We start from the raw sequence: 12,911 nt of genomic DNA, 5'->3' as shown, positions 1-12,911 counted from the left end.
GACGGGGTTTCACCGTGTTAGCCAGGATGATCTCGATCTCCTGACCTCGTGATCCGCCCGTCTCGGCCTCCCAAAGTGCTGGGATTACTGGCTTGAGCCACCGCGCCTGGCGAGACCCCATCTTAATTAAACAAGCAAAAAAAAAGCCATGTATAGTGGTGTATACATGTGGTCCCAGCTACTTGGGAGGCAGAACCATTAGGATCCCTTGCCTGAAAGGTCAAGGCTGCAGTGAGTCATGATAGCACCACTGTGCTCCAGCCTGGGTGACAGAGCAAGACTGTCTCAAAAAAAAAAGAAAAACCCCATCTCTACTAAAAATACAAAAAATTAGCCGGGCATGGCAGCAGGCACCTGTAGTCCCAGCTACTCGGGAGGCTGAGGCAGGAGAATGGGCATGAACCTGGGAGGCGGAGCTTGCAGTGAACTGAGATTGTGCCGCTGCACTCCAGCCTGGGCAACCGAGCAAGACTCCGTCCAAAAAAAAAACAATCTTGTGAAGGAGTGAGCTGGAGCTGCCCCAGCAGAATAATAAATGCAGCTACCCTGAGGTAAGAACAGGCCAGGCTTGGTTGAAAAGCAGAGGGATGAAAAAGAGAGAACACTGTTTTCATCCCTTTATTTGAATATTGTCTGCAATTAACTATATTTTCCATCATAACCAGAGCCCCACATGCATACCTACAAAGCAAAGTTTAATGAAACATTTTTAAGATCACTGTATCCAATTCATCCTGATACTTTTTAGATTGCTTTTTTTCCCTTCGTTTAGTGCTGGTTGCACACCAGTAAATTGATTTCATGACTCACTAACGGATTGAGACCCACAGTTTGAAAAAACCCTAAGGTGGGCATTTGTGGGCCTCTTCCTGGGTGGGGCCTTCATAAGCCATGTCATGTAGAATCATCTCTCTCCAAGGTGCCTTTAAACATTGGTCTGAGGCAGGGATCGGCATGTAGTAGCCAGCCACGTTTTGGGACATACTGTTTTGTCAGAACGCATGATACCCGTTCGCTTGCTATTATAGGAGGATTGTAGATAAGGTTAGGGAAATAGGGGCTTACTCAGGTAGGTCATAGTAGGAGGTTTGGCTTTTATTGTAGCCTCTCATCCCCTGCCTCTCCCTTCCCTAGGGTCTTCCAGTTAACATCCTGTTTGAGGGGAATTCAGGGCAGGAGGTGGGACCCAGCATGTTCATGGCTAGAGTGGGTTGCATCTGAGGAGCAAAGGCCAGCAATATCAGCCCCACTCCTGTCATGGAGGTCCACACCCTGGCCAGGGAGAGACGTGCAAATGATACTTTTCAGCACATTGTGAGCGCAGCCATGATGAGTAAGAGTAGAGGGTTCCAGGAGAGCCTGCAGTTAATTGGGCTTGAGGGATTCTGGAAGACTTCCCAGAGGCGGTGGTATTTGATCTGCTTCTTAAAGGGTCTCTTTGAGCAGAGACATTGGTAATGGCTTCTATAGGTGTATCAGTCATTTGTTCCATGAAAGATGGCTCTTCTAGGCAGAGGCACTGAACTAGGAAATACATTTCTTTTTTGACGAAATAGGTTAGTGTGCTGTAAAGAATACAGTTACGTTAGTTGATCGGAAAGGTGTGTTGAAGCCAGATTAAGCAGCATCATGAATTCGTGCAGGTAGTAGGGGATGTCATCAAGAAGGATGTGACCAGGTTTGATTTAGCTCACTGTGGGGTTGGGGGTGGACAGTGGATGGCAGGGTGATGTGAGACTGCTTAGCAGGTGATTTTGACATGCTGGTGGCCTGACCTGTGTTAGTTGCCGTGGGGAGCAGTGGATGAAGGGGAGGACTTCAGGGGTGGGTGAATAGGACCCTGGTTATGGGGAGTGGGGCAGAGGCAGGAGCTGAAGACAGCTCAGCTCAGAGGCAAGGAACCAGTGGCATCAAATAGCCAAGGAGTCAGAGTCTTAGCCTCACACCTTACTTTCTGAGCCTCGGTGACCTCATGTGACAAGTGGAGGTGCTGCCCTTCCCATCCTTCCTTGGATCTGATGACAAGGAGAGGTGGTGAGTGGGAAGGAGCCCGGCACCCTGGCCATGCGTGGCAGGTGTGTTATGGAGGAATCAGAGCGGGAGGGGCGCTGGGGAGGCTGGAGAGGCTATGGGCCTCCCTTGGATAGCTCAGGTGTGTGGTGCATGTGCATGCCCACTAGCTGGTGAGTCAGAATCCCCCCCCCGGGAGCCCTTCTGTTGGGTTTTTGGTTTGTTTTGTTTTTTTGAGGCAGGGTCTTGCTCTGTCACCCGGGCTAGTGTGCAGTGTTACAATCACAGCTCACTGCAGCCTCAATCTCCAAGCAATTCTCCTGCCTCAGCCTCCTGAGTAGCTGGGACTACAGGCACACGCCACCATGCTCGGATAATTGCTTTTGTTTTTAATAGAGATGAGGTCTCACTAGGTTGTCCAGGCTGCTCTTGAACTCCTGGCCTCAAGCGATCTGGCCACCTCAGCCTCTCACAGTGCTGGGATTCTGAGCGTGAGCCCTGCACCTGGTCCTCCAGTGCCCTTCTGTAGTGTGGAGGAGGTTATACCCTTCTGGGATGGACTGGGATCCCCCCAGCCCCACTGACCATCTGTTCCCATCACAGACTCAGATGCCACTGCATCATCAGATAACAGCGAGACTGAGGGGACACCCAAGTTGTCTGACACACCGGCCCCTAAGAGGTGAGAAGAAGATGCATTCCTCTCGCTGGGGAGGGTCAGGTGGGGCGCCTGGGCTCCTAGCCACCTCTGACGCCGCCCTGTCCTTTCTCCAGGAAGAGAAGCCCTCCGCTGGGGGGGGCCCCCTCTCCCTCCAGCCTCTCCCTGCCTCCTTCAACAGGGTTTCCCCTTCAGGCCTCCGGGGTCCCCTCCCCATACCTGAGCTCGGTGAGTTGGGGTCAGGGTGGGAAGTGGTGAACTAATATGCCTGGGAGTAAGGTGGGCGTCGTTTGGGCAGAGGGGCTGGGCTTCCGGGCAAGGCCTGCCCAACTCAGGACATCTGTCCGGGTGTGGCCCAAGTGTCCCATGGAGGGTGTGAGTGGGGGCTGCCCCCTTCTCTCTGGTATAGGAATGGGGCCAGGCGTGACTGAGGAGAGCAAAGCCCAGGACAGCATCCTGCTGGCCCTCCTGTGTTCGGGAGCCCCGGGAGCCGCACTCATCACCATCTCTTTTGTTTTTCCATCTTCCTCCTGTTTGCATTTCTTTCCCCACCCTCACCCCGGTCCACTCCGCCTCCCATCTCCATTCCCGCTCCCGCCCGCAGCTGGCCTCCCCCCGCTACCCCCCATTCCCTTCTGACTACCTGGCCCTGCAGCTGCCCGAGCCCAGCCCCTTGAGGCCCAAGCGGGAGAAACGGCCCCGCCTGCCCCGGAAACTCAAGGTACCCTGATGTGGGGGCGCTAGGGAGGGGCAGGACGGCAGGAGGACAGCCACCTGAGGGAGGCTCAAGGCGGGGGCCTGTCAGAGAATCATGAACGATTAATTTGGGGACCCAGTCAGCACTTAGCACTGAGGGGCGGATCAGAGAAATCTCAGCTCACAGGCTTGTATGGAGACAAATCAGGGCAGAACCAGCCTTGGGGGACCTGGCGTGCGGATGCCAGGGGTCCCACCCTTTCATGGCTGCAGTGTAGCAGGGCCAGGCTCATTTTCCCGGGTGGGGTGGGGGGCGTGTTTTGTGATGCCAGGTAGCCCCAGACCAGGGCAAGATTACTGGATCTAGTCAAGTCAAGACTGCCTATTAGAAACCACGTGGCCTTCAGCAAGTCTCTGTTACCCTCTAGGCCTCCTAGGCTTGGCACTGATAAGGCTAGTGGTCCTACTCGATACGACCAGCAAGCGCCCCTGGAGCACCTCCTGTTACACGGCAGTACACAAAGCAGACCAGTGCCTGCCCTCACAGAGCTCACATTCTAGCAAGATAGGTAGAAAACGTACTAGAAAAATAGGTACTTGTGGAGAAGAACAGAGTGAGGTCCAGAGCACGGGGACGCCGGGGGGACGAGGCTGACACTTAGGGCCCAACAGTCTGGAATGTTCTTTGAGCAGAGACTTACAGGAAGTGGCAGCAAACCGTGTGGCTCCTAGGCAGTGTTTCTATCAGGCAGAGACCCTGGGAGGGTGTGAGCTGGGCTTGTTCGAGGGTCTGGAAGGAGTCCGTGTTGGGAAGGAAAGTAAACAGGGAAGTGGGTCCTGGAGCAGGTCAGAGGGGAGCTCCTGAGGCGCCAGTGTGCAGGATTCGCTGTGAATGAAGCCTTGGAGAAGGCAGTTCCCTGGCAGGGCACAGGTTGCAAGCATGAAGCACGAGTGATCTAATTGCATCTTAACAAAATTGCAGACACTGGTGGTCAGAGAACAGATTGGGTGGGCGGTGGGGTGAGTTGGGATGGGAGTGAGGAGGCCACCGGGGTAAACCAGGCCGAGGGCAGAGGGTCCAGAGGGGGCTGCAGACCCATTTCGGAGAATGAGGGTGGGAGTTCCTGGAGGACCCCGTGTGGGCTGTGCGGGAGAGAGGCCAGGATGCCTCCAGGGCTTTAGTCTGAGCAAGAGTGGAGTCTCCCTCCCTCGAGATGGGAGGGCTGTGGGAGCACAGGCTTGGAGGGAAGCTGAGTCTGGCCGCGGATGTGTCAGGTGCCACCTGGAAAGGAAGCTAGACAGCAGCCCGTGAGGGGCTGTGCGTTTGGAAGCCACCAGGCTGGTGGTAGATGTGAGCCTTGGGAGAGATGGGGATGGGCTGAGGGGCAAAGCGGAATGGGGACCAGCTGGGTGGCTCCCAGGGTTCTGGAGCCAGAAGCAGAATGAGAGGCCGCATTTGCGGTGGTCTGGAGTACAGGATCTGGAGCTTCAATCCCAACTCTGCCATTTTCTCCGTGTGACCTTGGCCCTGTGAGGCTTCACCTCTTGAGCCTGAGTAGCAGAGGTGACAGTACTGGCCCTGGTCCTTAGCAAGGGGGTGGTGGGCAGGTTGGGGAGTGGCGCAGCATTGAGGGGGCACTTGGAGGCTTTCTGGCTGGGTGCTGAGTCCTGAAGCGGAGTTGTGTCTGGGAGCAAAGTTCTAGACATTCTGGAGAGAAGATTTGGGAGGGCGGCCCAGGTCCATAGTTGTCGGGGGAGGTGGAGAGAAGCCAGGAAAGGCCTCAGCGAGGAGAACGTGTGAGCCCAGGGTGAGTGGATTTGGATATTCCTGGCTGAAGTCATGGTGGGAAGGGAGCCAGGGCCACAGTGAAAGCACTCTCTGGGCCAGAGCAGGAGTGGTAAGAAATTGACAAGAAGAACCAGGTGGGGCGGCGGCATGGAAGGCCTGGACACTGGCCTGAAGTGGGAGTTTGTCTGTTACTGTCAGGGGAGTGAGGAGAGGGAAGGAAGGGAGTCCAAGCAGAGAAGGGATAACTGTGAAGACAGAAGCAGGTTGGTTCTGTCAGACCTGAGGCAGATTTGGCCGACTTTGAATCCCAGCTCTTCCAGTACTCACCATGCGACCTCAGTGTGTCATTTCACGCTTGGAGCCACAGCTCTCTTTCTCTGTTCAGTGGCGTCCTTGTGTGGAGAATGTGAGTGAAGGGATGAAAATCGCTTGGCCCATGCCTGGCCCCTAGTAAACCACAGAGAAACGTGAGCCACTGCCAGTCAGGCTGAGAGGATGCCACTGAGGAAGTCCGGGCCAGGGTGGGACATGCTGCGCACAGTGGGGAGGGAGAGGGGGTGGCCAGAGAAGGGGATAGTGCTTTCCAGTCACACACACGTCTGCTCCCGTGTGTACATGTGGGGGCCTGGTGCAGGGCGTGGGGGTGCTGTTCAGAGTTGGACCCCCTGTCACCCATCCTGCCAGCCTCCTATACCCTAAGGCCTGACCCACCCTGGCCCCCACGCCACCCCAGCAGCGGAGATGAGGGTGAGGGCTCCTTAGGAAGCAGAGAGGCCACAGGGCCAAATGTGACACTCAGAAGGGCCACTGGAGACCACACATGGTGTTTCCTGCCAGCCCACCCAGCATCTAGCCCAGGGCCAGACTGGACACTGCCACTGCCCCGCAGAACCCAGCGGGCCTATGCCTCAGGACCTCCATGTCCACACCAGGTTCAGCCTCCTCCGCTGGCACGTGACCTCTCCCCGCTCCCCAGTGTCCTGGGGCTGGGAGGGCATTAACAGAAACCACCTGGCACACAGCCTGTGCCCAGTTTGTGCCCACCGACAAAGCATGGGGACTGCGGAGGACCCACAGAGCTCTCTGGGGAGGGTTTGTGAGGACCTGGCAGCCGGGGGTGCTGAAGGGTTGGGCAGGGCAGAGTCCACTTCCCAGCCTCAGAGGACAAAGCAGGACTTCTGACAAATAGAGCAGGATGCCCAGGTGGAGGGGCCGCCTGTCATCCGGCAGGCAGCACTCCCGTCCCGAGGCCCTGAGTGGCGCGGTGACGCGCTCAGGTCTGTGTTTTAGAGCGCGCGCTCTGGCTGCAGTGCGGAGGAGCTGGATCTGGGAGAGGCTGCAGGCAGGGAGTCCAGTTAGGAGGCTGGGACCGCAGCCCAGGTGAGCTGAGAGGAGGGCTGGGCCTAGGTCACGGCTGCGGGGATATCGAGGAGGGGCCCATCCAAGACATGATAGAAGCTTCTGGGGGGCAGAGAAGCCACCGGGGCTTTTGGCTCAGGCAGCCTGCAATACCCTGCGCCGAACCAGTGAGTTCCGCAGAAGAGGGAGAGGAGGAGGGAGAGGAAGCCAGTGGCGGCAGGTGGCACCTTCGGGGCCCAGTGGAAGGCAGGCAAGCACTCCAGGCTGACTCCGCCTCTGGCTTAACCCGTCTCAGGGCAGCCCAGGCACCTCCTTGGAGAGGGCAGGGCCGGACCTTTCCCTCCCGGTTTCCTGTGAGGCACCCCATCCCCTCATCTCACCTCCATCACCACCCCCAGGCACCTGCTGGTTTGAGGCTCTCGAGGGGCTGGGGGCGGGCAGGCCCTGAGTGCAGCATAGGTTGGCCTGGCTGTGCCCAGGGCCCCTTCCCCATCCCCAGAGCTGCCCTGGGGGGCAGGGCCTAGTCTCCTGAGGCCCCAGTGCCTCCCTGACTAGCCCCCTGTGTTTCTTCCCCTGCTGCAGATGGCGGTGGGGCCCCCTGACTGCCCTGTGGGAGGACCGCTGACCTTCCCTGGCCGGGGTTCTGGGGCTGGGGTCGGGACAGCCCTGACCCCCCTCCCACCCCCCAAGATGCCCCCCCCGACGATCCTGAGCACGGTCCCTCGGCAGATGTTCAGCGACGCAGGTAGCGGGGATGATGCCCTGGATGGGGACGATGACCTGGTGATCGACATCCCGGAGTGACCGCGACATCATGCCATGCCCACCACAGCCCTGCCCAGCACCCTCCCCGTGCCAGCACACACGAGCCCAGCTTCCTCAGAGGTGTTTATTGACGCCCAGCTGCCATGCTCCGGCCACTGACACAACCAGAAAAGGCGTAAACATGCACGGGTGTCCCCCAGGAGGGTGGCAAGGGCCCTGCCTTCAAACTCTGGCCCCCTCCAGGGGACAGTTATTTAAACGAGTGGCCGGGAGCATCTGCCACCTGCTGGGGAGGCAGAGACCCTGCGATGGCCACCCTTTTAAAAGGGCAGCTGTACAGGGCTAGGTTTTTGCAATGAAGTTTCTGTATTAAAGGAGTGGCTCTGGGTGTGTTTTTTGTCCTTTTCTCTTTTTTTGAGGCATTCTCCTCCTCTGAACCTCCCCTAATCCGACCTCCTCCCTGTGGGGGGAGAGGGACGGGGCAGCGTGGAGAGGCAGGAGCGAGGAGCGTGGGGGCCTGGGGCCGGGCTCTGAGCACTGCCCGGGTGTGCAGAGGATGGGGGCTTTGCATATTTGCAGGGACTAGCGAGTCAGGCAGGAGGTTTGCATATATGAATATAGAACTCCACAGCCCCTCACGAGCAGACAGACCCAGGTCACGGAGATTCACAGAAATAAGACAGGTAGTGCAGGGTGGGGGCAGCCCACCCCATGTAAACGTGCAACACACTCGTGCGAAGGTTGGGTACTGCACCCGGCCTGATGGGCCTGTGCCAGGACACTGCTGTCCACTCAGGCTGAGGACAGAGCCCCAGCCGCGGGGGGCAGCTCGCTGGTCAGGGTGTGCCAGCGCTCCAGGGCCACGTCCGGCTGCTGCAGGCAGTCACTCCAGTGCTTCCGAGCCTCGCCTCGGGCACCTGACCCCAGGGACACGCCACCTGGGAGAGCAAGTGGCAGGGTCAGGGCCACCTCCCTGCCACTCACCCTCCCTCAGCACCCTCAGCCAGCTCCTCCCTCACCGATGAAGTCATTGGATTTGCCAATGTCATAGTCCCAGACGGTGACTTCCAGGGTCTTGGTGGCCAGAGTGGAGAGCTCTATCTCGTAGAAAAACTCCTGAGAACAAGGCCAGCCACCCATTCGTGAGCTGGCTCCCCAGCCCCTCCCTGGCCTCCCTCTGCATCCCGTCCCCACCCGGGTACCTCGTTAAATTCTGGGTTGAGAGTCTTCTTCTTCACGCATGTCTTATGCTTGGATTTCTTGTCCACATCAGGCCTCAGGTACCTAGAGGTGGGGTGGAGGGAGAGGAACTGAGGGGTCAGGGACAGGCCAGGCCCAACTCGGGCCAGGGCAGGCTCCCTGGGGAGGAGAGGGTCAGGGTGAGGGCTCACGTCTTGACGTAGGGGTCCGAGTAACCGTTGACATCCATGGCAGCCAGATGGGCGCAGCGCAGGATGCCTACCAGCAGTCCCCGGCGCCGCAAGCTGTAGCTGAGACTCAGCAGGATGCGGCCGCGCTCCTCCAGCAGCCCCGGCCCCTGCTCTGCCTGCTCCAACTGCGGGGCACAGACGCAGGGTCAGCCTGGGCCCCTGCCGCCTCCCACCCACATGCATCCCCATCCCTGTCAGATGCCTCACCTCCTTCAGGTAACAGGAGATGCCCCTCAGCGCAGCCGACATGGAAGAGGGGGACGCCAGCTGAGGGGGCAAAGAGAAGGTTCTGGAAGCCTGGCCTCCCCAGGGTTCCCTCCCCCGGCGCCCCTGCAGCCCCCCACACACACCGGGACCTGGCGCTCGAGGCAGATGTTAAAATGTTTCTTCTGCGAAGGCTTCAGGCGGCGGAGGGGCACGCGGATCTCCCCAATAAACTCATTGTGACTCAGCTTGTCCTCATCACAGACGGCGATCCTGGTGGGGAACTGCAGCGTCAGGGCCTCTGGGGTACCTGAGCCCCGTTCTGGGGTGTAGGAAGGGCCTTGAACCAGCCCAGCTCTGCCCTACACACTACGTCTCATCTGGAAGACAGGCTGGCACTTGAGAAGGACAAGCAGATTTGCCCATTCCTCTGTCCCTCCCTGTGCAGCCAACCGGCTGTCCCTGGTCCATCAGAACGTGCTCGGCCATTGTGGGAAGCCCTCGGAAATCTTGGAGCACCCCGATCACTGCCTCCATTCAGGGCCTGGGGGCAGGAGCCAAACACCACAGTGGATGTGGCCATAGACACAGGCCGTGAGAGCCTTGGACAGCCAGACGAGGACCCCATGCCTGCTCAGGAACCCCTGTCCTTTTCCTGCATGCAGCAGAGAGCCAGCCCCACAGGGACTCACTAAGAAATGATCGCTCTCCGGCCACCTGTCCTCCTGCAGCCCCTGCCCTGCCTCTGCAGTGACCCACTACCAGGTTGGGCATCTGTGGCATGGAGGATGGGCAGATCCCAACCCTGCAACTTCTGAGCCACCTGTGTGACCTTGGGCAAGTCACTTGATCACCCTGTGCCTCAATTCCCATCTGTAAATGGAGATGGTCAAGGGAAAGAAAGAAATGTGAACATACTAAGCCCAGGCTGGGCCCTGGTGAGCGCTCATTTTTAGGTCTCATTCTGGTTTTGGCCTCTTGGCCTCCCCTCCATTCCACCCGCACACCCGACACCAAGGTGGCCTCCCTGCCACACAGCCCTGACCATCAGGGAAGGTCCCAAATGCAAATCCAAGCACAAAGGCAGAGGTCTCTCCAGAGCCTGGGTCTCGCTGCCCGCTACCTGACTTGAGGGAATACTCTCCTCATATCTCCATCTCCTGAGATGATGGAGCAAGTTCCCTGTCCCTGAAGACTTCACTCCTTAAGAGATTTTAGGGGAACTCAAGGCACGGAAGGGGCAGACCAAAGCTGCAGAGGTCTGACTTCAGCCAAGGGCTCTGAGGAGTCTCGGCAACCCAGGAACACTTTTGGGAGGGGCCAGAGCTTGGACTGAGCCTCAAATGAGCGGAATTTAGGCTGGCAGGAAGGAGCTCTCCAGATAGAAAACAAGGTAAGTTCAGGAGTTGTGGAACTGGCCAGTTGGAAGAAGGGAGTCCTCTGTTTGAGGGGCAGGAGATATTTTGTTTTTGAGACAGAGTCTCCCTCTGTCACCCAGACTGGAGTGCAGTGGTGCAATCTCGGCTCACTGCAACCTCTGTCTCCTGGGTTCAAGCGATCCTCCTGCCTCAGCCTCCCAAGTAGCTGGGATTTACTGGCACATGCCACCATGCCCAGCTAATTTTTGTATTTTTAGTACAGACGGGGTTTCACCAAGTTGGCCAGGCTGGTCTCAAACTCCTGACCTCAAGTGATCCGCCCAGCTTGGCCTCCCAAAGTGCTGGGATTACAGGTGTGAGCCACCGCACCTGGCTGGCAGGAGATATTGGGGGGCAGGAATGGCAGGGAAGTATTTTGGCCTGCTGCCAAAGGGGCTAGGGAGCTGCTGATGGTTCTTGAGCATCAGAGAGGTACAGGCTTAATGGGACATAGATCAACCAAGCAGCAGTTACAATGTCAGCTGTCCCTGAGCTGCTGCTGGACCTGGGTGGTGGGGAGGGGGGCCCTCACCTGAGCACCTTGTGTGTGATGTCATCATCCGTGATCCCGCTGTACGTCAGGTCCTCATTCCACACGGGATTCAGTGTGTTCCTCTGAGTCTTCGTTTTTAGCTTATTAGCCTGGGGATGAAAGGTTCTCAATACCTGTCCTCCAGCCCCACGGGCTGGAGGCACGGGCTGGGCCGAGCAGGGCGAGAGGAGGCTGTTACCTTACAGGCTCCAGGCAGCAGGTGCAGCTTGACGTAGGGGTCGGCGAGGCCATTGAAATCCATGGGCTTGAGGCCCTGGAGAGGAGGGCAGGGGAGAGGGCTGGAGGCTCCTGGCACCTTTCTCCCTCTTGTAGAGCTGGACCCTGGAGGACCCCAGAAGGGGGTTGCAAGGGCAGGAGGAAGGAGCAGGCCTGGGAAGGGAAGGAGGAATGGGCCCCCTCTGGGGGCTGCACGCAAACCGGCCCGGGCTGGGGCAGCAGGGAGTGCCCACCTTGGCCCTGAGGATGCTACAATGCAGAGTGCAGGAGGCCCGGTCATAGAGAAGGTCAAACTCCAGCATGCCCAGGGCGGCTGGAGAGAAAGGAAAGGCAGCATGGGTCGGTTTGGAGACAGGTGTGTGTGAGAGGCCAGCAGGTGGGCACTGGCTGGCTCTCTCTCTTGCCAGCCGGCGAGTGTGAGTGCAAGAGGCTGAGTGGGCCCATGCGTGTGTGCGTCTGGGTCCCTGGCTCGGCCGCAACTGGGGCTGTGTGGGTGGTGGAGTGTCTCAGCAGAAATACTGAATATTGAGCCTTGCTGAAGCTGTAATCTCCACACCGACTGCAGCTGTGGCAGCCATCCCTGCCACCCCCCCCCCACCACTGCCCTCCTCCCCTACCTACATGCACAGCCAGCAGGGCCCGTCCCCCTCCCCCTGCACCGCAAGCCTGGAGACCCCCACCAGCACACGGGGCCTCCAAGCCCCCAGACTCACTGGCATCATCCGAGTCATAGCTGTCCACTTCCGCACCATCCTCAGGCGTGGTGGCCCCAAGGAGGGCTGCAGGGGGGGCCAGAGCCAGGGGGGCCAGATGGGTGGGGGCCTCCCCGCCGCCCCCGCCGCCCCCTTCAGGTCCTGGTCCCCGGCGGGGGAAGTAGTCAGAGATCTGGCGGATGGGCCGGATGGGCCCGGGGCACACGTTGATGGCCATGTGCTCCTGGATGTTGATGGTCATGCGGTCGCCCCTGCGGCCCCTCATGCAGCACCCCTGGCTGGGAGAGGGTGTGTGAGCCAGTGAGCCCATCATACCTAGCCATTCTGGCTGAGGGCCAGGCGACAGCCTCCTCGGTCTGCAGGGCCCTCACTAGCCTCCCTTCCTAGGTGTCGAGGGAGAGGGTGGCCTGTGCCAGCCGGTGGCAGGCAGGAGGCCTGGGCCCTGCAGACCCCATGCTGGCTCCACAGGGGCTGGGCTGCCAACCCACTCCCCGCAGAAGTCGAAGTTGCACCACCCCGTCCTCACCCACCCACCTCCGGGTTGTCCCTGTATCATCTTGCCAGCTCCTTCCTCTCCTCCCGGGCTCCCCTCTGCTCCTGAGCCTGCCTCTTCCCCAAGGGACCCTGCAGAGCCCCGCCTCTGTTTCTCGTAGGCTCTGTCCTCCTCTGCACCAGGCGCTGGTCTAGTCAAGGTGTCACCCACCCCTCTAGGCTCCCACTGCTCACTGTCCCTTCATTCAGCCCCAGGACCTGTCTGCCTGCCTGGTTCCCCCGCTCGCTCACCACAGCCCCCGGTGGAGACCCCAGCCTCAGATGCCACCCCTGACTCCCCAGGGGAGCCAGAAATTGCAGCCGCAGGAGAGCCGAACACCCCCGTAGCGCACACAGGCTGGCACTCTCCCCCGCACCCTCACGCCCCCGGCCTGCCCAGCCCCCTGCACCTGCCTCTGCCTCCAACAGGTGCCCAGGCAATGGGGGGACGGCGGGCGCAGGCTGGGCGGCGGCGGCCGGCTAGAAGAGCGCGGAGTCCGGCTGTGCGAGCCGAGAGGGAGGGAACGCCGAGAAAGTGCGGGGAGGAGGGGGTGAGCGAGGTGGAGGCG

The 12,911-nt window shown here is 59.3% G+C and overlaps 2 protein-coding genes across 6 annotated transcripts in view; one reads left to right on the top strand and one right to left on the bottom strand.

Annotated features, from left to right (window-relative positions):
- Positions 1–7,665, top strand: part of INO80E (INO80 complex subunit E) — a 10,245-nt gene extending 2,580 nt beyond the window's left edge. Inside the window, exons 4-8 of one of the 4 annotated variants that reach the window (XM_011933536.1) lie at positions 2,614–2,692; positions 2,785–2,896; positions 3,273–3,389; positions 6,444–6,533; positions 7,095–7,664. In XM_011933536.1, the coding sequence (XP_011788926.1) occupies positions 2,614–2,692; positions 2,785–2,896; positions 3,273–3,389; positions 6,444–6,512 (377 nt within the window). In that variant the 3' untranslated portion in view covers positions 6,513–6,533; positions 7,095–7,664. Of the gene's footprint in view, positions 1–2,613; positions 2,693–2,784; positions 2,897–3,272; positions 3,390–6,443; positions 6,534–7,094 lie in introns of all 4 variants that reach the window. The other 3 variants (XM_011933532.1, XM_011933531.1, XM_011933535.1) reach the window with 3 other exon arrangements.
- DOC2A (double C2-like domains, alpha) overlaps positions 7,388–12,911 on the bottom strand; it is a 6,891-nt gene continuing 1,367 nt past the window's right edge. Inside the window, exons 2-12 of one of the 2 annotated variants that reach the window (XM_011933537.1) lie at positions 12,757–12,843; positions 11,812–12,089; positions 11,332–11,411; positions 11,061–11,135; positions 10,862–10,971; positions 9,058–9,184; positions 8,915–8,974; positions 8,669–8,832; positions 8,480–8,561; positions 8,297–8,393; positions 7,388–8,215 (exon numbers count right to left, since the gene is read on the bottom strand). In XM_011933537.1, coding sequence (XP_011788927.1) covers positions 8,070–8,215; positions 8,297–8,393; positions 8,480–8,561; positions 8,669–8,832; positions 8,915–8,974; positions 9,058–9,184; positions 10,862–10,971; positions 11,061–11,135; positions 11,332–11,411; positions 11,812–12,076 — 1,206 coding nt within the window. In that variant the 5' untranslated portion in view covers positions 12,077–12,089; positions 12,757–12,843 and the 3' untranslated portion in view covers positions 7,388–8,069. The remainder of the gene's footprint in view (positions 8,216–8,296; positions 8,394–8,479; positions 8,562–8,668; positions 8,833–8,914; positions 8,975–9,057; positions 9,185–10,861; positions 10,972–11,060; positions 11,136–11,331; positions 11,412–11,811; positions 12,090–12,756; positions 12,844–12,911) is intronic. The other variant, XM_011933538.1, reaches the window with a different exon arrangement.

This window comes from Colobus angolensis, unplaced genomic scaffold (assembly GCF_000951035.1).
Source record: "Colobus angolensis palliatus isolate OR3802 unplaced genomic scaffold, Cang.pa_1.0 Scaffold128, whole genome shotgun sequence".
Taxonomy (NCBI): Eukaryota; Metazoa; Chordata; class Mammalia; order Primates; family Cercopithecidae; genus Colobus; species Colobus angolensis.
The sequence above is the reverse complement of the archived record's forward strand: the minus strand, read 5'-3'. Positions and strand labels throughout refer to the sequence as shown.